General features: G+C 42.9%; 1 protein-coding gene and 1 long non-coding RNA gene across 7 annotated transcripts in view; one reads left to right on the top strand and one right to left on the bottom strand.

Moving 5' to 3' along the window:
- Map7 (microtubule associated protein 7) overlaps positions 1 to 26,727 on the bottom strand; it is a 129,746-nt gene that overhangs the window by 60,348 nt on the left and 42,671 nt on the right. The window contains exon 1 of one of the 6 annotated variants that reach the window (XM_029533217.1): positions 14,758 to 15,465. The exons of 4 other annotated variants lie outside the window; for them this stretch is intronic. In XM_029533217.1, coding sequence (XP_029389077.1) covers positions 14,758 to 14,779 — 22 coding nt within the window. In that variant the 5' untranslated portion in view covers positions 14,780 to 15,465. Of the gene's footprint in view, positions 1 to 872; positions 1,297 to 14,757; positions 15,466 to 26,727 lie in introns of those variants that run through there. One more of the 6 variants, XM_029533218.1, reaches the window with a different exon arrangement.
- LOC110338092 lies at positions 18,222 to 21,599 on the top strand. The gene is made up of 3 exons (XR_002381284.2): positions 18,222 to 18,503; positions 19,879 to 20,010; positions 21,050 to 21,599. It is a non-coding gene; the product is annotated as an uncharacterized LOC110338092 (long non-coding RNA).

The following is a 26,727-nucleotide window of genomic DNA, read 5'->3' as shown; positions in this document are numbered from 1 at the left end:
AGCTCAGCTCCATTGGCCAGGCTAGGAGCTGGGAGGCCAAAGCTCACGCCCGGTGCTGCCTAGCCAGCTGTGCTGTCCTGGGAGCACGCAAAGAAGTACGGCGACAGATGGGAGGCGAGAGCTGCACACTAGGCATGTACCTACACAGCAAGATGTGCAGTTGAGCGAGCGGGCAGCAATCCAGGTACATCACAGTGTTGACGGCACTGGGTACAGTCTCCCAAAGGAGACAAATGGAAACAGAATGTGCTGAGTACTAGGAGAAACGGGAGCAAAGTGCTGTTGGTTGCAGAGACGGTAATGAGGAGTTTCTGGAGCCCAGGATACCTGTGGTGACTGGAAACAATGTACCCTCTGCCAGGAAGGGAGGGCATCATGCACAAGAGCAGGAGGGAGTTTGTCCTGTGTGGCACAGGGAGCCAAAGGGCAGATTCACAGCCTTCAATCGCTCACCCTGATTAAAAAAATAAATAAAACATCAAGTTCCTTTATAAATGGTTATTACCTTTCTCCTTTCTTTTGTTAAAATATTGATCTTTTTTTACTTGCTTTAAGGAGGGAGTTACACATTTTAGATAGTAAATATCTGGTGCTTTTCATTTTAGGATATGAGGAAAAAAAAAATCTTCAGAAGATCCAGGAAGCATTACTGCGGTGAGTCAGGAAGAGAGCCAAGAACACAATTCTGTTCCACGAAGGAAGGAAGCTCATCAAACAAATGCTGACCTGAAAAGCTCTCTTAATCTCATGAAAACAGTAAGAACTAGAAGTTTATACACTTGCTTCACAAGGTAGGGGGGAAGGGGGACGTGGGTAACTTAGTGGATGGTACATGATTTTGGGAAAGATGAAAAAGAAAGAAAGTTGCCCACCTGTGACAGCATCTGGGTGTGGCACCGGTTTCCAGTTAGTCTTCCCTCCTTTATCAGAAACCCATTTGGAAGGATCTGCCCTTAGGCAGATAGAAAAGTCAGAGAAAACCCCTCTTCTAGTTGCTCTCCAAGTCTCGGCCTCTGTCCAAGGAGTCACAGTACACAGGAGTAGCAGGCAGGGCTAAGGCAGTGTTTCCTAAAGCTGTCAAGCCTTTCCTACATCACCTATGGTTCAGATGAACTGAAGGGCCACAGTTTAAAGGCTAGTTCACTGGCCCACAGAACGATGGGGAGATGACAGGACTTTAGAGGGCGGGCCTCACCTCACTAAGTACAGTCATTGGAGGTGCATCCTGGGGGAAGGGCACTTTAAAGCCGGCCCCTTCCAGTCACATGGCCCATCCTGCTTTAGGGTGAGCAGTTTCCTTTGCTGCAATGTATCTCTCCACAAGACCAAAAGCAATGGTGCCAACTGATCACAGAGGAGTCTGAAACCTCTGAAACTGAGACAAAATAAAACTCCCTCATCTGAGTATACTATGCTGGGTTGGGTGTTTTGTGATAGTAGCAATACGGACTTGGAACTATCTAATCTACCCATGGCTCTGCATCTGTGTTGTGGTAACAAACCTTTGATTTCAGGGTAAGATGTCGACAGAACTGACATGGTTAAACCACAGCAGTGCTAAGATGGACAATTCCCACAATCCTCTCCTTAACGTCTGACTCTTGTGTGGTTTTGGTCATTGTACTGCTATGTTGTGCAGTGTCAACACAAGTAGCAATCCATGGTTTTTAGACGATACATATCTTTGCAAACTCGAGGAGAGCCATTAGTATTTTCTGCTGAAGACCTGTGAGCAGGATGTCAGAAACTTAGGGTTCCCAAGAACTCCCACCTCCTACCACACCAAATGCTCTTCTACTGGTTCAAGTTCTACATTATAACAACAATCTGCCCAGTTTCTTGCCAGTGTGTTCGGAATCAAACACAAAGCTTTAAATCAAAGCTCTTACAGATTCAGTCATCAAAGGGTGTCTGTTTAAAGCACTGGCTCTACTGAGACCAGAGAATCACCAGAGAATCACCAGAGAATCACCAGAGGCCCCCCCCCCCCCCGACATGGTGAGCCCTGCTAGAGTGTGGTCCCCAGGAAGGAGCTCTGGATTTAAAAAGGCTTCTAGAGCATTTTGATGCATTTAGCACCGTTGGATTGCAGAATTTAGTTTAATTTCTTATTTTAAAAAATGATGAGTTAAAACAGAATTACAAAGTCAATAAAAGCATACTTAAATTATACTTAAAGGATATCATATCAGAATACTCACACTACAAAATTAATTTTTTAAAAAATTTTATTTTAATGGTAAAATCTAGGAGCCTGCGAATTAACTGTCATGATACCAAAGTAGGTATCAATTCAACCACTTCTTTTGTGCTCTCTGAAACTATTAGGAGGTGGAATGAAAACAATTCCCAACTGCAGCTCATCACCGACACTTGAAAAGTGCTTCTTGGGCTGGCGAGATGACTCAGCAGGTAAAAGCACCGACTGCTCTTCTGAAGGTCCTGAGTTCAAATCCCAGCAACCACATAGTGGCTCACAACCACCCACAATGAGATCTGACGCTCTCTTCTGGTGTGTCAGAAGACAGCTACAGTGTACTTATGTATAATAATAAATAAAGATTTGGGCCAGAGCGAGTGGGGCTGACTGGAGAGAGCAGAAGTCCTAAAAATTCAATTCTCAACAACCACATGAAGCTATAGTGTACTCACATACATAAAATAAATAAATACTTTTTTTTTAAGTGCTTCTCAGTTTCTTGGGGGTATTTAGTGAGCAAGAGATGTGAATGTGACATTATTATTATTATTAATTGCTTTTTTGAGGACAGGGTTTCCCTGTTAGCCTTGGTTGTCCTGGAACTAGCTCTGTAGACCAGGCTGGCCTAGAACTCACAGAGATCCTCCTGCCTCTGCTTCCCCAGTGCTGGGATTAAAGGCGTGCACTACCACCACCTAGCAATGGATGTAATTATCTCTACTCAGGTTCACAAGGCCTGGGCTAAGCCTTGTTAAAAGGAGCATCCACATGGATATCTTTAAGCAAAATCAATTTCTGATGCTTCCCTAAAACCTTTGCACTTGCTCCCCTGCCCCGTCTACTGCTTTGAGTGAGAGATGTGCCTCTTACGAAGACGGGCAGCCACGGTTCACTTTTCAGGCAGTGAAGACCTCTGAAGGAAGGAGGCGGTGGGCCTGCAGCAGGCCACCTTCCTAGGCCTGCCAAGACTTTAACTGTGGTAGCGTATCATTAATACAGCTTACCATTGTAGCCATTTGTAAAAAGCAGAGTTGACAGGCTAGTGGTATTTGGTTTGTCTATTCCTTTGTAACTTCCATGTGTCTCCATGCTCTTTATCTTACGAAACACACTGGATACCTATAGACAACATTCCACTCCTTTCTACCACAGACCCCAGGCAATGACTCATGTGCCTTATGTTCCTATGATTTTAGGCTAAGACGTGTTAGTCTGTGTCCTGTTACTATAAGGAAACACCCAACAGAGTAACTTGTAAAGCGAGGCGCCCATTGGCTCACGACTCTGGGGTTGCTGGTCTAAGACAGGTGGACATCATCACGAGGTGACTGCAAAGCACAGAAAAACTGCTTATATCAAGAGCCATGAAGCAAGGGGAAGGTGACCTTCAAGGCTGCGCCTCCAACGACCTTCCTACTAGGCCTCAGGGCCTAAGGGTACCACCCTGGGCACTTTGTAAGATAAGGAGTAAAGAACAGGAAGGTGCAGGCTCTTGGGGTAGGGGTGGGGGTGCTTATTATATTCAAAGCTGTAACACAAGGCTGCATAGCTCACTAAAGGGAACTGAGCATGTCTTTATGAACGGGTTATTTCACTTCTCAGAGCATTCTCAACGTTTATTCATGCTTTAACTTATGAGAGTATCCATTCATTTAGTTTTGATTTTTGAGATAAGGCTATGCTATATAGCTCAGGCTGGCCTCAAACTTGAGCTGTTCTTCCTTAGCTGCTGAGTGTTGGGATGACAAGTGTAACTGATACCTGGTGGCATCAGAAGTGAGTTGTGTAAACTGCACACTTACGCCTAACACTTTCTGTTAGGCCTCTTAGCTTATGTGTAAGCAGGTTAACTATTTCAAGGTCAGCAGCTGGTCAGTCTATAGAAGTGCATTACTTTGTTTCCTGTCAGTCAAGGCTGGCAGAAGCTCAGTTTGCAACACCTCTCTCATGGAGAAGATCCGACAGACCAATTCTCTTTTATTCTAAAATCTACCCCAGTACTAGATCAAATTAAGAGTGCTGGCTGATAGCCGTTCCTGTAAAATCTACTTTGAACACTGGTCACCACTTCAGCATGTGAGATGCTCACACTTGAGGAAGCCAATGCTGTATATGTTAAATTCTTCATCTTCTCTCTCCCTTCCTTGTCTGGAACTCTTGAGCTCAATTTCCCCATGAGACATGTGGCTCTGAGCAAACTAACAACTCTTGTCCACTGTTTGAGTGTTTACTTCTATAGCATTTATCCCTTAACCAGGAAGTGCCGTCCTGGGGACAAAGCCTTCTCACCTCCCATCATGTCATCTGTTGAGCTGCTCTGCACTGTCTTCTCAGTATGGCCCTTAGACTACACCACGTCTGAAACCGGAGATTCTCCCCCGCAGTTGTTTCCTGGGGTTCTGCTGAGGGCTGCTCTGAGACGCCAAGCCCACTCCCACGAGGCTTGTTTCTGTGCCTCTTGCCTTAAGTGGCTGAGGTGAACATGTGCCCAGGACACAGGAGTCACTTCATTTTAGCACTTGAACACGGTAGTCTCAGCCACTGGTGCTGTTCATTCCAGCAAAGCAAGCTGAGCATGTGGCCCGGCTTCCTCTATAGCAAGGATGCAGTGCCGAGAGGACGGGACGACCTGTACCATTTATATTCCAGCTTTGGTTTAATGTTTTATTAATGCTCAAAAATGCCTCTAGTTTATAAAATTGCACACTGTCCTTTACTGAATCCTGTAAATATTTTTAGAACACAGAATGTCATGAATATTTTTTAAAATGGAAGTTTTTCTAAACTTTTCATAATTTTTAAATTTACTAATTAGAGTCAAGAAATATCAATATGTGAGATTTTCACCATAAGACTTACATGAATCTTAGTCTGTAAAAGTTATTTTTCAGGTGTTTTGGACAGGGTCTTCTATCCAAGCTGGACCATTTATGATCCTTTTGCCACCATCTCCTGAGTGCTGACATTGTTGTGTAACATGAGCAGACTTTAAACTGTAATATTTAAGGCCAAATTGAAAGCCCCAAAGACAAGTTGAGTCAGTGACATTATTCTGAAAAGGAAAAGATGCCTAAGTACTTGGTGCTTTAAGATTTGAAAAATCATTCTTGTATTCTCTTTTTTTGGTTTTGGGGTTTTGGTTTTTGGAGACAGGATTTCTCTGTATAGCCCTGGCTGTCCTGGAACTCACTCTGTAGACCAGGCTGGCCTCGAACTAGAAATCTGCCTGCCTCTGCCTCCCCAGTGCTGGGATTAAAGGCGTGCGCCACCACGCACGGCTTCTTGTATTCTTGTTAGATTATTTTTTCCAGTATTCGGGGTCAGGGCCAGCAGATCATGCCTACTATGCCCACCACTGAACTGTGGACACATCTGGTCCTTAGAGTCATTTTTATTTTTGAGACAGGGTCTCTCCTTATGTAGCTTAGACTGGCTTCAACCTTTGACCTTCCTCAGTCTCCCCAGAACTAGGGCTGCATGTCCAGCCTACGAATTCTTTTTTCTTAAAAACTGTATTTGTCAGTATTGTGTGGGTTTATATGTGCAAGATTCATGACTGCTGGCGCATGCTCCACAGCACACATGTGGAGGTCAGAGGGCAATTCAGTGGGGTAGCTCTTCTCTTCCCATCTTTACATGGGTCCCAGGGATCAGCGTGGGCCATGAGGCTTGGTGGCAAGTGTGTGACCCACTGAACCATTTCCTCGGCTGCCCAGAGTCTTTCTTAAACAATGACTTCATATAACTTTGTGCTGCTAAAATACGGTGACATCAAAATGCTGCTTTCTCCCCAAAAGTGAGCAGGCCTGGGAAGTCAGGAACAAGCTGCGATTTGAGCCTCTCAAGGAATCAACTGGATCTGGGAATTAGGTAACAATGTTCTGTGGTCCCAGGAAAAGCACAGCACACGAACCAGCTTAAAATGAGGCCCTTTAGACAACATGATTATATAAATGCCTCTACGGTGACTCTTGGTTCTTAACAGGCTATAATTATTTAAGGATTGTGAAATCTTATGGAGGGTTCCCACCCTACAACATGGTATCGTAGCAACGCTTGACAGATACATGACCCAAGGTAAAGAAGAAAGAACCTAACAAGCCTTTTATCAGTGGCCAAGAAAAAGAAGTTTTATCATCCTCGAAAAAGCTCTATGTACTGAAGGGGGTCTTCAAGAATCCTTCCCACATCCATCTTCTCGCAGAACGCTTAGTGGCCATGGCAGTGGGTGTGCTCACAGGGCACCATGATGACAGGACACAGGCTCTGACGCCACGCGCATCTGTCGTATGGGGGGTGGGGGGGGTGGACGGCGGGGCTTCCCACCTCAGTGTGGACTTGGAAGGGGAAGAACACTGCTCTGCGGAGGAAGACCAAAGGGACTTGAGTAGATGGTGGCCTTTGCCCTTTTCAGTAATACATGCTAACTAGAAACAACTTACAACCCAGTATTTATTTCACGGAGGTTTTTAAGTTCTTAAACGAGGTAGGAATTTCTCCTTTATGATATCATAAGGATATATTTAAAACAATGTAATTTCTACAATTAAAAACTTCTACCTATCTGATCAAACACTAAACATTTACTAATACTGAACAAACTGAATATTTTAAATATTGTTGTCCTTTCAATCATCATCACCATCTTTTTTTCTGTTTTTCTTTTTTTGTTTTGTTTTGTTTTTTTTCGAGACAGGGTTTTTCTGTGTAGCCCTGGCTGTCCTGGAACTCAGAAATCCGCCTGCTTCTGCCTCCCGAGTGCTGGGATTAAAGGCGTGCGCCACCACACCCGGCCTATCACCATCTTTGATAGGGTCTTCCTAAGCTATGAGGCTGGCCTTAAACTCTTGGGCTCAAGGGATTTCCCCTGAGTAGCTGGGACTGCAGCCCCTTTGGCCAGCTTCTCAGTTATCTGTAAGAAGAACTTTATTGATATATACCATACTGTTTCAAAACAGTGGCTTAATTTTTCAACAAGAGGAGTCGTCCAATACTATGAATCAATATCCTGTGTTTTGAAGGTGGCTGATGACAGCATTTAGGACACTCCAGAAATAAAAATAAGCAGTCCCAGGTTGGCCTTTTTGGCATTGTGATTATGTTAAACTGATAATTTTGGTTAACAATAGACCTGGAAAAAACTCTAGAAATCAAGAGATCAACCTCTAGAGGAAAACTGTGCTTTGGTGGCCCTTCTCTGAGCCAGAGACGCACCTCCTGACCAGCCCAGCTTGTGCCCTCCCCACCGACCTACAGTTGAGGTACTCACACTACCGCTTAGAGCAGGATGCTTTGACGTGCCTCACCGGGGTCATCAATGAACATGGGCTGCATGCGATAGAAATGCTTTGTTTTCTTTTTAATCTGTCTTTTGTTATAATGAACTCAGAAAGGGAAGACAAAACTTCATCTTCTTTTCCTGTACGGCAAAGCTAACAAACAGCTCAAGTGCAGGGAGGTAAAAACCTCTCTCTTTCCCCCCAGGGTGTAATTTCAAGCCATTCTGATCACAGCTATTGGCGGTAAAACCTGGGTAAAACATTCAGCATATTCCAACAGTGTTAATAATTAATGAACATCCTATGTCATTAATTTATAATAAATCCAAGCTGCTTCTGCATTTTTAAATGCTTTGCTTAGGATCCTACCCTACAAGTAATTTGTTGGAGCTGACAGTCTTTAGCAGCCTGGGTTTGCATGTCCCAGGACACCTTCTGAGAGGGATAGCTGGTGTTTACTGAGAGTTGGGGGTCTTAGGGAAACCTAGTTACTTTCCATAACCTGCAAAGGGCTTTTCTCACCTTTAGAACACGTGTCGGAACGAAGAGACTACTTCCTGCTAACGACAAGAGAACAATGTGTAACTATGATTAATTATATATAATTGGGCATGGGTATTCCCAATATATTTTAGTAGGCAAGTTTGCTCTTTTTTATGTTGGCTTAGAGGTACTGGGTGCATAAAATATTTTGACAGTTTGTTAAATAATATGAACTGATAAAAAAAAAAAGCCACTAATGCTGAAGAAATAATTTCCAAGTGCTCACTCTGTTTATTACTAGTTCTAACATTAACAAATTCAGAACAGACTAATTTTTATTTTGGTTTGTTTTTTGAGACAGCATCTTGTGAGGCTCTCCTTGTAATGATTTCAAACTCAATCCTCCTGCCTCAGCTGCTAGAGTGACAGGATTCTAGGTCAAGGAACTCCCTCTTTTTTTTTTTTTTATGTCTTTTTTTTGAGCTTTTGTTATCTGTGTATGTGCAAAGATATATGTCCTGCTCATTGTTAGTTTAGAACTTTGGAAAAGAGCAAAACTGTTGCTTTTCAATATTTTACCTTCGGATTCATGCGGCAGTTTCTGGGTAGTTCTTTGTCTACCAGGCACACAGAAACCTGAGGCTCTTCCAAAACTGCCAGAGGCTCTATCAACAGGTCCCCACTGGTCTACTTAGTTCTAATTCTGAATTACAAATGTTTAGCCATCTTCCAACTATCAGAAGCCACCTTCATTTGATCAATTAAGCATTAAGGTGACAGGATGACAACTCAACCTTATTCACATGATCTATTCACAACTTAGAAGATCTTAGTTACTATTCTTTCAAAAAACCAGTTATATGAATTAGAGATAAGAAATTTGGTGCAAGGTAGGCATAGTGGTTCAGGCAGGAGTGGTACTGGGAGTTGTAGTCTAGCCTGGGCTACAGTGTGAACCCTTGCCTCGAACATACAAACAAATGCAAAAATAACTGGTCTGTGGGGAGACATTCCAAGGGTTCAAATATGGGAGGCCTGGTCCCATTGTGGAGTTAATGACAAAAAAGACATTTTGTGTATGTTCAGTGCAGATATAACTTCTTTCAAATATACTTTGACCTGTAATGGGCTGAATCCTCACATGCACAACCTTGCAAATACAAATGGTCAAGTATCTATGAAGTGACTAATTCCTCCAAGCAACGTGATTGGATTGAGATGCATTGAAATCATGGTGGGATGGCATCTCATACTCAGGACTTTTAAATTAAAATATCACAAGTGTTGGTAAAGATGGAGAAAAACTAGAACCCTTGTTTACTACTACTGGTGGGAAAAACTGAAAAAGACAAAACCCAAACCAAACCAAACCAAACCAAACTAACAACAAAACCCAAGCAACCAACAAATGTTAAGAGCCAAGATTATGGTTCAGAGAAGTGGGATCAGGGCCTCAGAGCACCTCTTGCTCACATTCTCACCACACACACAAGGGTACACCTTAACTATCCATTCAGTGCTGAATGGACAGAGGAAAGATGGTACGTAGTATACACACACACAAAATAACAATCCTGTTAGAAGGAAGCTTGGCAAGGATTCTCCTATGAGAAGTGTTTGAGTCACAGGACAAGCTGCAGTTTGATGTACACACCAAACTCACAGACGCAGGGAAGGTCTGCTGCTGGGGACCAGGGCAGGGACCTGCTGCTGTTCAACACTGTGCAGAGAGCGAACACACTGCCTTACTGACACTACCGGTCTGTTAGAACAAACAAACGCCCAAAAGTAACAATAGCCAATGGGGAAATATCCCTCCATGGATTATAATACAACCAGCAACATTAAAGCACTCAGAGGCAGTATTGTGGCTTATAACTCGATTACAGTTATGCACACGGATACTGAAGTGAATACACGAAGGCTCTGCCTTGTGGTGACAGGATTGTGGGCGATGTTTCTTTTTTTTTTTTTTTTGGTTTTTCGAGACAGGGTTTCTCTGTATAGCCCTGGCTGTCCTGGAACTCACTTTGTAGACCAGGCTGGCCTCGAACTCAGAAATCCGCCTGCCTCTGCCTCCCAAGTGCTGGGATTAAAGGCGTGCGCCACTACGCCCGGCTGCAATGTTTCTTATATATTAGGTATATTTTCATAACCTAAAATAAATCTGAGAAGTAGTGTTGTTTTAAAAAGACAACTGAAAAATAAATTCACCTTTGCCTCTTAGTAGACTCAATTCCTTCATTTCATACCTAAAACTCACTCAGACTATGAAAGGCAAAACTACCCTTGTGGCTGTGGGCAGTCTTGTTCTGGTTTTGAGACAGGATCTTGCTAAAAAGCACACGTGGCCTCAGACGCATGACCTCCCTGCTGCTCTGTGTGGCGTCATACTGGGACTGCAGGGAACAGCTGCCTCATTCCCCCACTGTCTGTCATCTGGAAAGACTGTCCAATTTCTTGTAGATTAGAAGGATCTTCTGTGCTGCCCTTACTCTCCAGAAGAAGCAAGTCTACAGCCTGCTTGGTTGCACATGTAGAACCTGGCCTCACCTACTGTCAAGGGAGAATTTAGATCAGCTATCGCTATTGGCTATGAGATTGCTGAGTAGATATCATGGCAGCTGCCACACCCCAGACCTGTTTGGGGATTTAAATTTAAAAGGGTTAACGGCTATAAACCGGAAGCACACTTAATATACTGAGGAACACAATCCTAGAACACAGTATTTGAGTTCACACCCAAGGTGTGGCTTAGGATCTCTCCTAGAGGACTTGGATCAGCTCAGGTGTTGTAAATTGTAGACGGAAAAGCAATATCCATACATATGAAAAGTCCAAAATACTATGTTCATGCGACTGAGAACTGCTCAAGGACATGGGCCCCATCTGGTTATTAACACTCATTTGACCCCCACCCCAACCCAAGACAGGGTTTCTCTGTGTAGCCCTGGAACTCACTCTGTAGATCAGGCTGGCATCAAACTCGGAGATCTTCCATGCCTCTTCCTCCCAAGTGCTGGGATTAAAGGCGTGTGCCACCACTGTCCAGCCATTAATAACCATTGTATACCTTTAAACATACTTAATATATATCTTTATGAATCTATGAAGAATTCTCAAGACTCCTAGCTCCACACTTGGTAAGGAAGAACTCCCACATATAGAAAAACCCAAGTACATAAACACTTTTTAGTTATCAGTGATGTCATTTCATTGAAATGTAGCTAACGTCTCTGGATGGAGTATTTGCTTGGCTTTTTATACTGACTCTGACTGACATCACACTTTTCCTTGAGTTTGGGAAAAAGTCCAAAATACTATGTTCATGTAACCTAGGCTGGCATTGAATTCTCTATGTTGCTAAGGATGACCCTGATCTCCTGATCATCTTGTTTCCATCTTAAGTTGGGAATTTTCATTATCAGAAAAGTACTACAAAACCAAATGACTCAAGGCCAAGAAGCCTTCTTATTGGCTTCAGGAATCAAAGCCAGGGCTTCCTCCAGGAGAAGCATGAGCTAGACCCTGGCCTTAAGACATCTTAAGATGTTACATAAAAACGTTAATCTTTAACCTTATAAGGGCTGTTACAGAAAACCAGAAAACCTTTGCATTGTTAATGTTAGATCAAATCAAGCAAGCAGAAAGATTAAATATTAACTTTCACCTTCTTGGCTATTTGTCATATTATTTGCCCTTTGGTCATTTTATTTTATTATGTTTTTGAAGACACTAAAAACATACTTGTATAACCTAACAGGTTACAGTGCAGAGATGGTTTGTGGCGTCAGCCTTTAAAACTGAATAGGACTAAAGAAAAGCAACTTCTCATTAAGAATCTTGGTTTTATGAATCCCTGTGGATCTTCTGAAGTAAGATATAACTCAACAAACCTAATTATTTGTATTATGGAATATATTTATACACACGCACTGCTCTAATATATGAAACATTTTAGATTTCACTAAGCAAACCGTCTTTTGATTAAAAAAAGCACAACTCATTCATACTGAGTAGTCATGTGCTAGTTACTCATGAATATTAAGAATCTGAAGGGCTGACAGACCTGTCGGTTTACAGCTCAGGGAAACCTTCATGCTTCATATGCTCTGATATGCGATCAAAGTACAGAGTCAAGTTCTTACCTTACGAGGGCCTGAGACTTGGCCAGGCAACTTCATTTGAGAGAATAACTACTAAATACCAACTCAGTAAAATGCCATTAGAATATTTTAGTGGGTTTAATTGAGTGTATGATTTGTACCTTAGAAGGTAAGTGTTAATTATATCTTGGAACAAAACATGTCACACACCTTTAGTTTATGTGACAATACATGTCACTGCCTTGTTATTCTCCCTGCTGATTTAAGTCTCTGTCCCTTTACTTTTATGCAATCTCATTTCTGGAACGCACGCAGAGTTGTAGGTTCAGATCCAGCAGCTGTGGCTGGACAGTTGGGGGGGGGGGGTCAGGAACAACACACAGTTCCTAGGGAAAAAAAATTAATTTCTGACCTTAATTCACCCTTCCCAGCCATTACTTCCTTTCAGTTTTTATGTTTTTTGCTTAGGAGAAGCTAGTTAAATTACATTTAACCTAGCATACTTTGAAGTCTTGGAAGATACAAGTCAGGGAACGATGGTGCTTGACAAATTTTACTGATGGCTGCTTTTTCAAAAAAACACAAAAAACAAAAAACAAATAAACGACAAAAATAGCAACCCACCTAATCTAAAACCATCCAGGTCAGCAAAGTTCCACAAAAGAAGCGTGGTCACTTCAATTCCCTGTCCTTCTGGAGGCCGAGAACAGATTCACTAATATACTGATTGTATTAGGAAAGCCTTTCAGACTCTTCAGACTCCGGACTCGGTGACTACTCGCTGAAGACTTAGGTGAGTACCAAGGTGCTGGGAAAGTGGTATGGGCTAAGGTGGCTCCCAGGGCAGCAGGGGGCAGAGGGGCAGTTTGCTTCTTGCCTCACTCAGCCCTGACCATCCCTGTCCGGGGCTGGTCTAACAGAAGCAGAGCTCCCACCTGTGTGCATACCATGGCTGAGCTGCTGGGCTGCCGTGTGGACAGAGGACAGACATAACTATGCCTGCTCATCTCTCCTCTAAGCTTATGGCTTCAAAATGAAGCTGGAGTCAACGGAAACAAAGCTTTCATGTTTTCTGCTTCTGCGGGGTCTTTGTAATATCCAAAACCCAAGAGATGGAAACAAAACAATAGGACCACAATTCAGTATCATTTAAGAATTAATCTAGGATATTAAGAATTCTCTGGCTTAGCCCCAACCTTTTTCCATTTGAAATTTAACTGCTGATTTATCCCACTTCCGTGCCGAGTAATGTGTAGTTCACTTGATGTTGGCAAACTTATCATATCATATTGAAATACGAAGCCGGCTGTGCATTCATCATTATGTTTTATCCTAAGACATGAAAATGCCATGTGAATTTGCTTTATACTGTTTTGTTTAGCAATGCTATAAAGGTCAATCTCAGGATGGTGAACACAGTAGACAAGTCTTCTACTCTGGATACTCCCCCTGTCCCCCCCCCCCCCCGCCTGTAAATAACACTTTTGTGTAGAGAGCTGTCTACATAAAATATGCTCAAGGGCAGAAAGAATCTGGAAATTAGTTAAGTGAGCAAATCATATAGGAGGAATTTTGCTTTTCTTTGATGTATGCTGAAGCCTAAAGTCTGAGATGCCCCCATTGTACACACTGTACACTGACAATACACATTTTCCTCTCATTTTGACTGATAATTAGTAAATTACTCATCTCAAAATTAGTAAAGTCAGAGCTAAAAGGCAAACTCAAAATCAAAGCTCAAAGCTACTTCAAATATGCTGTCCCAATTCTGTACTTTTTAACCATAAAATATAAATAACAATTATTTAGACTATGAGTCATCTCCTAGTAGTTACTAGAGATTGATAATACATAAAATTCATGTCTTCTTTCTCATAGCAAGTGTTTTATAGTAAAATATAAATGATCCTCATTAAATATACTTAAAAGCAAACAAGCCCTTATCTCAAAACTTGATGAACGTCTACGAGAGAAACTACTAGAGAAGAAAACAAGGTGACAGAAACAACTCTTGAAAAGTAGCGGCATAAGCTCCTGCATGAAGTTTTCTCTGTAGAGAAACATGTAGATTTTTGTATGATTTTTGTATGTGTTCACAGGTCAAGACAAGGAAAGCATTCTGGTAAGAATAGATGAGAGAGAAATGCGGGCTGTGTTTCTGAAATTGATGGATGGGAGGGAGGACAAGGAGGTAAGACAAAAGCCCTCTTAATTCTGCAAATGTTCTACTCTTTGTAGAAATGCCGTCATTTCCACCTCTACCATCTGATCCAGAGGGAGTATTAGGAGCAGTAAGAAATCAACCAATTATGTAGCAAACTTCCCTTCGTCTAACGGTTTAACTGCATGTGGTCCTCCATGGGCCTGCAGTCTTTAGGAGATACTGTTGAGTCTGATTTGCGCTTGTCACAGCAAGCAGCAGTGGTGTAGACATGGATAACGATACCACACGGCTCTAGGATGTGACCACTACACTTCCACACATCAGAAGTAACTTTAAATCCTGCTCTGCTATCTAAAAATACCAGCACTAAAAGGTCTTTCCCTTTTTAGCAAACAGATCTAGTAAGAGCTCTCCTACCCGGCTTCCACCTGCTGGAAGTGTTTTTTGTCACACTGGCCTAGAGAGCACTACATTCCTACAGATTCTTATTAAAGTTTTCACGGCACGCTTGCGCTGGTTACTTACATTCCATTCCAGCATCTTCCATACTAAAACCCCTTCTCGAATGTGCTGCAACATATCTGCATGTCTCCCTCTTCTCGCTCTGTGTCCCACAGCCAGGCAAACACCGAACAGGCTAAGAGTCTTTCTTCCAGCTTGAGGTACACTCGGGAGAGCGCGAAGGGGTGACAAGACCTCCCTCCAACCCCGCAGCCTGGTTGGAAACGGCAGTCCTGATCACTGAACCAAGCAAAACTTCTGTTCAAAAGAGTCAGTGAAGCTCACAGGAGCGTGGGAGGCCTCTCCTGGTTAAAAAATGCCTGTGAAGACACCCCAGTCTCAGGGACTCACTGGCTGGGGCCCCCAAACAGCCTGTGAATGAGGCACACACTAGGAAATGAAATTGGCCTGCCGCAGCCACTGGCCCTTCTTCTTCTCCAGGCCCTTTTGGTTTGGGGATCCCACAACAACACATTTAGATCCTCCAAGCTCCCACTAACTGTTCCTGAAACAGAAGCAACCACAGGCACGCATTCAGACTCGGTCATGCAGAGACACCTCTGTCCTTTCTCCCCTCTGCTGCTGAGGACAGCGAGGAGCCACCGAGACACTGCAGGAAGTAAAGGTTAGTGGCTTTGACTTGCTTTAGCAGGTTCTAAGAAACAATAAAAGTCTTCAAGGGGAGGGCCAGGGCCACGCAGTACAGACACTGAAACTCGAGAAATTACTTCTTCCCTGCTTATGTACAGGTCTCGAGAAGCTGCCACTTCGTTAGCTGGGAGTCACACGGAACTCTGGGCTCAGTGTCTCGCCACCATGATGCTTTACCTTTAAGAGGGGGTTCTCCCCTTTTCTGTTTTTTAAAGATGGTATTGTAATTACAACATTTCCCTTTTGTCCCTCCAAAGGCTTCCACACTTCCATAATCTTCTCCCTGCTCCCCTTTAAATTCATGGCCTCTTTTTTATTAATTGGTATTGCACATATAAAGGGGCTGAGTCCACTTAACGTCCACTATGTATTTCAGGGCTGACCATTGGCACTGGACAAGTTGGCGTACGCTCTCCTGGGGAGGGCCACCTCTCTCATTCTCAGTTTTACTCAGTTATTGTGTGTGTGTGTGTGTATACATACTACCTGCAGGCAGATGCTGACAGACACAGAAAAAAGTCAGTCTACCTTTGTACAGCTGGTTGTAAGCTGCAGGTTTTGGAAACTCAACTCCAGTCCTCTGCAAGAGCTGTATGTACTCTCAACCACTGAACCATGTGTTAAGTCTGGTTTGTTTTTTGTTTTTTGTGACAGCAGCTCACTATGTAGTCAAGGCTAGACTGGGATTGAGCTTGCTATGTAGCCCAGGTTCACAAACTCATGAAATTCCTACTTCTGTTGATCCAGTGCTGGGATTATAGATTTGAACCACGATTCTGTTCTTTAAAGGGCTTTTGTGTAGAGTCACAATCGAAGTCTTACTTACAGATATGGCGTGAGGTCCAGAAATCTTTGATTAAAGCCAATTAACCTAATGAATTTCAGTTAGCTACAAGCCCAACTTCAAACAGGATTCAGGTTTTTAGAAGAGATGAAACCATTCTAAATGTCCTTGAGTGGTCCCAATGAGAGGCCGGACACCATAGTTTCCAAGATAGCTGAGGCTCAAGCACCCACTGAAGCCTTTATGAGGCTGTTGGAAGGAGCTAATGGGGTGTGAGGTTCAGCCGGGGCATCCCAACATCCTCAAGACTCAGTACCACCGCTGCTGGGCCGCCCTCTTCCCAGCTCCTTACACTATCCAAACAGTTTGCATGATGTAGACAAGTTGTCTGATGCAGGGTTTTACAACCCTGGTGCCACTAATCTTTAGCCTAGTTATAAACAGCAGTTCAAACTTAATGATGATCTATTTGATGTCAAATGCTATTCTGAGAACTTTACACAAGCGGGCTGATTGGATATCACAATTACTTTATTATGCTGATTCTGTAGATGGAGTGAGCTCCTGGGCAGCAGAGGTGGACACCCATTGAAGCTAGTCCTAAGTCCACAGATCTAATCGATTTCTGGTCAAACATACCGTGGAAAAATTGTATCATCGCTGCTTAGACAGTGCAGCCTAGCAGCTATTCATTATGCATTGGGTGTTACAGGAAATGTAGAAATGGTTTGAAGTACAGGGAAAGATGTGTGTGGAGTGTGTGGGAACAGTTACTAAGGAAAGGACTAAAGTGTATGAGTGTGGGTGCACCGGGGTTCTCCCCAGGGGGGACTGGAAAATTCCTCTAACAGTCAGTCTCTCCGTAACTCTTACTCCATGCTTTGGGACAGCATGTACTCTTGAAGTGAAGAGAGGCAGAGCACCCAGGAGGTACTTAGGTCAGAATGGCCTGCTGAGACATGACTGGTACCGCAAGGAGAGACGAAAGGGAAGGACAGGGAGGACATTGTGTGGGCACAGCGCTCCACTCTTTCCCGAGAACAACAGTGTTTTAACTGAACGGTGATGCATTCATGCAGCAGGACAGCTGGCAACCAACAAGAAGGACAACAAAGGGTTTTCTATACACCGCGTGGCTCAGATGATGTCTATGCCTAGCACACAGGGTGATGGGTGCTGACTCTTCTTAAGCTGTGGGGCACAGGGTCTGTCTCAGAAAGAGGAGCAGTCCTGGCTGCCGCTATCTTCCTTGTTATCTTCTCAAGCCCAAGACCCTGGGTCCATTTTTGGTTCCATTTTTAATGTATTGCAAAACTATACTGATGAATGATATCAGCAGCTTACTATTTAAAAGGATGCAAATCACTTAAGTAGAGATTAAATGCACACAAATCCCAATAAGCTATGAGGAAATAAAGGTAGGTTTGTAAGCAAACACCGCCCGATAATCCCTAGCAAATATAAAACATGGAAACATTTCAACAGCAGCAGTTAGACGAGGAAGTCGATTACAGAGCAGACCCTGGGAAGAAACTCCAAGGAGCTTTCGTGCTTCCTTTCTATGGCCTTCCTTTCTACATACTCACCATGTCCGGCCCACTGCCTACCTGCTCTCCCGGGTCCGCCTCAGCTGTAACTTGGTCAAGGTTAGGATCAGTGAGAGCTCTTCTCCATGCCTAGCCTGCATTCTATCCTATCCTAGAGAGCAGAGAGAAGACATGGTGAACTGTGGGCACAGCACTCGGTCTTCCCTTGCTGAGGAAGCAGCTTGCCCCCTTGTCCTTGATTTGCCATCTTAACCTTTGACTCCGACTAGACTGGTTTTTATGCGGTGGGCATTCTATGTGCTCAGGAGACATCAGCCAGCATTCGTTTGTTCTCCCCACTCCTGGCTTTTCCTGACAGGTAATTGAGGGGTAAATTTGTACGTTTCAGGTGTATAACATAATAGCATGGTAATGCACACTGTGGAAACCATTACCACAATCAAGTTAATTAGCATCTCCATCGAGGGCCTCACACTTTTATGTGTGGTGAGAAAGGGTATCTCCTAGTGAGTTTCGAATACAGCATCCTTTCTCTATTGTGATCTTACTGGACGTCAGGTTCCCAGAACTTGGAACTGAGTTTGTTCCTTCTGACAAACATCTCCCCATTTCCCTGTCCCTTGCTTGTTTGTAACAAAGTCTCACGCCAGAGACTTGTGGGACCCTGCATCTGTTCCTATTCTGGAGAACAGAAATGGGTGGGGTTCGGGGACAGGAACACTTAAGGGACAAGGAAAAGACAAAGACCTGCTTGTCTTCCTCAGTGCCTGAGGTCACGTGGTGAACTGGTCAATCCCTTAAATTTTGTCCTACTTTGCTTTCCATTGCTGTGATAAAGGCCATGACCAAAAGCAACTTGGGAAAGAGAGGGTTTACTTCGCTTACATAACCCAGTCAGACACCCCCTGAAGGAAGCTAAGACAGGAAGAAACCAAGCAGGGCTGCAAGCACCCTAGAGGCAGACGCTGAAGCAGCGGCAGCTGGCAGGCCAGGCATCACTGACAACACTGCTTATCAACTTTCTCAGCTTGCTTTTCTAAACAAACTAGGGCTAGAATCCCCGCACTGTGGGCTGGGCCCTCCCTCAGCAATCATTAAGGAAACGCCCACAAACTTGCATACAGGCCACAATGGAGGCACTTTCTCAATGAAGGTTCGTTCCTCTTCCCAAATGACTCTAGCTTGTGTTGAATTGACAAAAAACTAACCAGCAATCTGAAAATGGCGCTGCACTTTGAATTTTTTTTATAAGAATTTAAAATATTTCACAGCAGAAAAATAAACTAAGTTTGTCACAATTATCATAATGCTGCAGATTAGACTTTGGTGTTTAGTAGAATATGATGTTTAACCAACCACTAGGAGCTTGGTTATTACTATTTGGAGGCAAACAGTAAGAGATTTCATGTATATTTTACTTGTAGTTATAGAAAAGGAAAAGAATAGACATTCACGCCGGGCGTGGTGGCATACGCCTTTAATCTCAGCACTCGGGAGGCAGAGGCAGGCAGATCTCTGAGTTCGAGGCCAGCCTGGTCTACAGAGTGAGTTCCAGGACAGCTAAGGCTACACAGAGAAACCCTGTCTCGAAAAACAAACAAACAAACAAACAAAACAGTAAAAAAAGAATAGACATTCATTTCCTAAAGGAATGTAGAAAACCTACACACCTATACCCCAGCTAGCCAGGCAGCTGACAGTTCCTGCAAACTGGTTTGCTCTTTCTCGACCACACCCAGATTGCTTCTAATCTCAGGGATTAGACCTAATTTTAAGCATCCCTGAGCACACACAGCACTTTCTTTGGACCCCTTTGATTCCTAGTTCTCCTTCCTTTGTGTTCAAGAAGTCAGGGTGGGGCTGGAGAGATGGCTCAGCGGTTAAGAGAGGGCTGGTGAGATGGCTCAGTGGGTAAGAGCACCCGACTGCTCTTCCGAAGGTCCCGAGTTCAAATCCCAGCAACCACATGGTGGCTCACAACCATCCGTAATGAAATCTGACGCCCTCTTCTGGTGCATCTGAAGACAGCTACAGTGTACTTCGATATAATAATAAATAAATCTTTAAAAAAAAGAAAAAAAAAAGTCAGGGTGGCTCTGGAAGGCCTCCCGTCCCGCGCACAGCGGCCGCGGCTCTCAGTAGTTGTCTTTTCTTTTCACATAGTAGGCTCCCAGAGGACTCAGTTTACAAACTGGGAAAGGATGCTGCTGCCTGGCTAGTCCCAAATTTATAGTGCCTCAGACAGTGACACCATGTGCTGTGTTCTTTAGAAGGAGCCTGTGGATTCATTTAAAGGTGTGCTCTGTGCAAACTCTTCCTCCTCCTCTTTTTTTTTTTTTTTTGAGACAGTGTCTCATGTAGAGCAGCCTAGCTTCCAGCTTGCTACATAGCCAAGGCTGGCCTTGAACTCCTGAGAGCTGTGTTTGTTTGTAGGTGTGAGACACCGGGGCTAACTCCATGATTGCTTTCTTTAGAAAAGGAGCTGTGACCTGCTTGGTTTTTTTTGTTTTGTTTTGTTTTTTGGTTTTGTTTTTTAAACTCTACACATTCGTTATTCTGGACTCCTATATGCAGACTTAAAATTATAAAATCCAATTTCCTTCATGTCTGTACTTCACAGTAGTGACCGAAGCTAGCCTTTCTATGAAACAATCAGGGCATTTTAGGATGTTTTCTACCATGTCTATGATCATGCCACAGTCTTCTCCTTACTGTCACCTATAACCAGCTTTCTAAGGCACTTGTGAGCCTCACAATGGTCTAGGGATAATTACACTGCAGTAACTTAGCAGGTTATATTTGGGTACACACACATCACACTCATTCATGTAACAACAATTAATGAAAACACAGCCATGAATTTGAAGCAAAGAATGGTATATGGGAGGGTCTGGTGAGAGGAGAGGGGATGGAAAATAATGTAATGATAGTCTCAAAAACAAAAACAAAAAAATTCAAAACCTTTGTATGCTGGAAGCCAAAGAGCTTACTGAACAACCAGGCACGGCAAACTGCCGAGTGAGTGAGCATTAAGTTGTGACTGCGCAGTCAACTGCTTCCTTCAATGGAAGACTTCCCGCCGCAGCTCCATTCCTTCATGCGCATCTGCTGGGTTTTAAGAGGTAATATATTGGAGCTTTCTACTTTGGGGTCAAATCTTTCAGGTTAATTACGATGTGTTTCAGAGGGGATTCTGCTGATATGAAGGATTAGTTGGCAGAGACTGACAGCTGGAGTCCTATGTTAGCCCAGAAACAGGAATGAGAACTGTGACCTACTTTCCAAAGGGCTATTCAGTAATTTCTTCCAACACCAGATTTCCCTTTCTGTACAGAAGCTGCTCCATCCTGTGCTTCATGATTCGTTCCACGATACGTTCTCCCTGGACCATCTCTTCAATCAGCTATGTTAAGCCTTCCAGATGCTTCCAGTGCCCAAGCTACAGCACTGCAGTCCCTGCAGGAGTCCTACCTCGCAAAGCAGCAAAGGGTTTCCCTCTTTTACAAATCCAGAAACACATTCGTTAATCTTCCCTAAGAGCCTCAGTGTCGAAAAGTTTTACTCCAAATTGCAACGGCCTATTATCTTCAAAAAAAAAAAAAATTCAAGTAATAAATGTAGTATCAAAAATAGAGAATACAAGTGAGCACAAAGCTCGCAGTCTCCGTTTCAGAACAAATACCACAAGCATTTAGTGTACGCGCTTACAGAGTATACACTCGTGTATATGATACAAAACCCAGAATCTTTATGTCATAGCATCTTGAAATCTACCATCTGGATATCTTCTGTGTAACAAGACTTCCTTTCCTAGTGGCTACACGATGCTGAACTGTATAGAAGCATCTCATTTCTACAGGAGACACCATAATTTTATATTTGTAATTTTACAGATTACACGTTATAGACATGGTTGCCTATTGAGCTATGAAAATTTGAAAGGGGCTCACTGATCAAGTAAGAGACCCTTGGCATATGATTACATAGTTAGCAAAAAGAACGAAGAGGAGAAAATAAATCTTCAGTGCACACTGATAAGGGAAGCAGGTCTTATGGTGAAAGCCAACTGGGAAACGCAGAGGGAATGGTGGGTTAGCAAATCTATGTGGCATCTAACAGAATCATTCTAATCAATCAGAACGATTGAAGCTAAACCTCACGGGTAAGCATACGAGGAAGGTGAGTACACTTTCAAAATAGCTTCCCACAATAAATAATATAAAACAAAAAAACTAAAACAAAACCTAGGCGATGTGCCCTAACCAAGTGAAAAGGGCGATTGTCACCAGGGCTGGACAAATCTTGCCTTCTGACATAACACAGGCAAAACCACCACTTCTGTGCCATTACTGACCAAAACATATAACCTAGATTTATTATTCATCCATTAGCCAAACCCAAGACAGAGATGCTACCACAGAAAAACTAGCCTAAATGTTTCCAAGAGGTTAGTAACTACACAGGGTGACTCTGGGGCAGTCCCCTGCAGCATCCTGGGCGTGCACCGGGACAAATGGCCGAGACAGCAGTGCTGCATTGAGCTACTTGCTTGCATCTGAGATACAATACACCCAAAAGAAAATCTTTTTTTTTTTTTTTTTTTTTTTTTTTTTTAGGACAATTAAATCTTACAGTTAAAACCTTGGGGTTGGAGAGATGGATGGCTCATAAGTTGAGAGACTGGCTCCTCTTCCAGAGAGCTTAGTTCAATGCCCAGCACCCACAGAGCAGCTCACAACCCTAGTTCTGAGAGATCTGATCCCCTCAAGCAGACACACATGCATGCAAAACAATAACATATGTAAAATTATATAAAAATTTTTTTTTAAAGTTTAAGTTTTTGGGTCTAGTTAATTTGGGGCATGATTTTTTTTTTTACTCAAAAAATTTTTATAATAATTTTTAAAAACTTAACATTGGAGGACTCTAAGAGAAAAGTGCACAGGAAATCTCTGCCTCATTCTTGCAATTCCTCAACGTTTCCTGAGGCCCGACATTATATGAACTAGGCTTAAGGCAGGGCTACTCGATCCCTATTGATTACTGATCTTAAAAGAATGAATACAACATTGGGGCTTTTTCATATATATAAGAAAGCTAATGAAAATAGAAACAATTGAATGCAAAACTCTCAAATTAATGTTGTTCTAAAACAGGCTAGAACAACTTCTCCAGAACAAAAGACAGAAAGGGAATTCAAGTTTCTCATGCACTCCTTTCTCCATCTCTATTAAAGCAACTTGTTATAACTTCCAGAGGAAAGGATACAATCTATTCTTACATACTTAGTATATCATTTTCACGTGTTTAATTTTTTCCTTTACAAAATAAAAAAAATCAATCTGACTTCATCAGATGAGAAAGTTGTGCTTCTTAATTTCAGGCTATCCAAGATTAAGTATGAAAAGCAAGCAAAAAGCTACGGGGGGGGGGGGCGGCAGGGGACTGCCAGGTCTGAGGGAAGGCGGATCTGCCAGGTGAGGACAGGAAACCTGGGCTGAGAGAGTTCCAGAGAGCAATTCCCCCATGGGGCATTGAGGCATCTCATGGACTGGCTGGAGAATCACATTCTTATCTCAGACAAGCCTGGGAAGACACACCTCTAGAAAGTTTGCTCTCTTAGAACCAGGATGGATCCCACGCTAAAGACCCTGAGCCAATTGAAAGTCTGGTGTTGTTCTAACACAAAAGCAAAATGTGTATAATGCTTTTTTCTGTAAAGAAAGATAAAAGCTAACAAAATGTTCTCATTGAAGAAACACTAATATTCAAGAATTGGGAAACAAAAGCTACCATTGGACTGTAGCACATCACCAAGCTATGAACATCAATCTTATTGATTTATTTTTGTTCTTTTCCCCCCATCTTTTCCCAAATAACCATTCCAGTATGATGTGGCTAGGTGGTGTATTAACTGCCTGCTTCACTAAATTATTAAACAGTTACTAGAAACTGTTGAATTCCTTAGCTTCCCCATCTAGTGTTAAGATCCAATCCAGTTCCCTGACCCACAGAGAGGCGAGCCTCAGTTTTCCTTGCCAGTGTCTGCACATGAAAAGGACTGAAGGCTTCTGTCATGTGTTAGGATATGCTCTTCGTATATCTTTATTACAAAGTAAATCTAGCCAAGAGCAGCGATTCCTGAACAAAAGTACATTTACTCACTTAATCAATGGCCCAAGATCTACCAAGCTCTGCTTCCAACAGGATGGGTTCACCCACTAAACACATTTGGAAAATGGTCTGAATCATTTCTCCTCACTTCAAAGTGACAACTGAATACCACATCGTGGACAGTCCCGAAGGCAAGCAGTTCTCCGACTCACTCCAGTTAGCTCTTTTCTCACTAGTACTGACTTGGCTGGCCTGAGTGGTACAGGAACCCTCTGATTATTATATTATTCTGAGTCAGGGACATCAAAACCAGGCCGGGCTCGGAGGCCCTATCTACTGGGGGCTGGACTGAACTCTTAACTTTCCCCCACTTTATTTCCTAAGTGCTGGGTTTACAGACACGTACCACACCCACTTTAAAACATATCCTTAAATTATTTTACAAGAGTCCCTCTTAAAACTCCATTTACATTATATAGTTTCAACATGATTTCCCATAAAATCAACCCAACACAGCAGTAAATTCTCTTCCCAATCAAACGGACCAGCAGAAAGCACAATGATTGAAAATTTAGGGGAAATCTAATTTAGAGAGTCACCAGATTGCCTCAGGAGAAGGGAACTACATTTGATGACTTAATCAATTCCTCTGGCTTTTTGGGGCTTTAAATATAAATCCATAATGCATTTTTAAAGATGGCAAAAATGGATATTAAACTCCATTAGCAGGCTCCATAAGTCTGATGTGGATCAACAATTTTTTTTTTCCATCTTCCTAGAACTTTATGAGATGGGGTAGGTCTAATGGACCAATTAGGGTGGGAAGCCATCACTGTCTGCTCCCCTGTGCCTAAACAAACTGTAGCAAGAACATGTTCTTACAACAAAGGCAGACGCGCTCTATGCAGACGTGCACACAGCATCTGCTGTCTGCACGATTCACTAAGCCCAATGGGAAAAATTCAGCAAAGGCACAACAACATCAAGGAGGTAGTTATTTGAATCGAGTAGCACGGACAGAGGAATGAAGGGAAAATCCACTGAAGCTTGACTCAAGATCAGGCACCACAGTCAACAGGAGGCAGACTCCGCTGGCAAATCCCAGAGGGGCAGGAAGCTCTCTGTAGCCAGGAGAACTTTGGTGCTGTGCATGTTCAAGTCTTCTTCTATCTACTGCTTCTTAGACGTGAGCTTCTGCACACACTTTTACTAATGGCAACCATATGGGACACATCTGTATGTTTTCTCAATTCCAAATTTTCATAGGCAGAGAAAAGCTGATAAAAAAAAAAAAGGCCCAGAGCCCGGGAGAGTCGCTGCAGACTGACCTAGTTAGAATTGGCGGGCTGAGCACATCTGAGCTGGGTTAATCCTGTCCCCCGCCCCCAGGCTTTAGGGTTCACCAGCTCTTAGGAGCTTACAGTTTATAGGTCATTTGCTGTTTGAAACCAGTTTAGTGAGGGTCGGACCACTGGAAGCTATCCCAACTCAACTAAGACAACAAACATTTAAACCAAACTTTCTAACAGCAATACACTGCTAATGGTGCTGTCAGAGTGCTATCTGTTGCACACGTGGACAGAAAGATCAATATTCTTTATAGGAAGAAACAGATAATACATGTTTCAAAAGGAAATGTCAAAGGGGCAGGGGGTACAGTTCAGTGGTAGACTTCTTGCTTAGCAAGTCAGACTCAATGTGTCTAACCCCCAGCACTGGGGGGAAATTAAACAAACACCAGAAGAGATAAAACATTTGTGGAAGATGGGAAATGTCAACAAGCATATAATGTACTTCCTGTTACCAACAGTCAAAAAGACACAAATTATAACAAACCATCAGTTCTTTTCCTAGGACAAATCTCAAATGGGAGGATACTTGCCAGAACTATTTTAGAAGGATGTCCCCAAAATGCTGCTGATAGTAAGTGGAAAATGGGCTAAAAATTCCATATATAATGATGTGCAAATTTTCTAAACAAGCATGTGTGGATCTGTAAAAGCCACAGTGTTGCACACAAATGTTGATGTAGCTGTTTAGAAATGGCAGGAATGCAGCCAGCATACAGTTTTAATTTTCCCTGTGTCATTCAAGCACACCAAAGGTCACTGCTGCTTCATCATTAGAAAAAAAAATACTACGGCTTAAATATTTAGGCATAAACAGGTGAGAAATGTCTGGGGAGTTCTGTTCAGGGTCTGTGTGTCTCAGTTATGAGCGAGGACAGACGAAATCTTCACGTCATATGAACACTTTGGAGGACACTCACTTCATGTGCTAATGAGCTGGGGGGGAAGACCCTTCTGTTAAGAGGCATATTTATTCTCCCCAAAAAAGTGCCTCCCCCAACCCCAGAGACAAAAACAAAGCTCTCTAAAGGCAAGTCTTATGCCAAAAGGGCACTTAAACACCAACTTTCTATTTTGTCCCCATTTCACCAATTAAAGCACTTCAGAAGATAATAACGTAAGTTTCTTCGAGTAGAATGTCAGATACATTGATTTATGCTAATTGCCATGTGAGGTTCTTAAGGAAGCTTGCATATGCTACAAGAAATAACGCAGAAAACATCATAAAGCTGCAACTAGGCAGTTGATGCATGGTGGGTGGTCTGCGTCGATCCCCACACAGATATGCTTCACCAACTCCACCATCCCCTTTGCATTATGGTTTTAACTAGAATAGGTTTTTTAGTGGGTTCCAAGTTAAGGCCTTATCCCCAGCTTCTAAGGGAAGACTATCATGTTTTATAAGACGAAATTGCAGACTTTAGACTCCTCCCCCTGGAGGAGGGGGAGAGAACGGTAAGGAGAGAGAGAGAGAGAGAAAGAGAAAGAGAGAGAGAGAGAGAGAGAGAGAGAGAGAGAGAGAGAGAGAGAGAGAGAGAGAGAGAGAGAG

This window comes from Mus pahari, chromosome 21, assembly GCF_900095145.1.
Source record: "Mus pahari chromosome 21, PAHARI_EIJ_v1.1, whole genome shotgun sequence".
NCBI classification, from domain to species: domain Eukaryota; kingdom Metazoa; phylum Chordata; class Mammalia; order Rodentia; family Muridae; genus Mus; species Mus pahari.
Note: the sequence above shows the minus strand (reverse complement) of the source record. Positions and strands in the feature narration are given on the sequence as shown.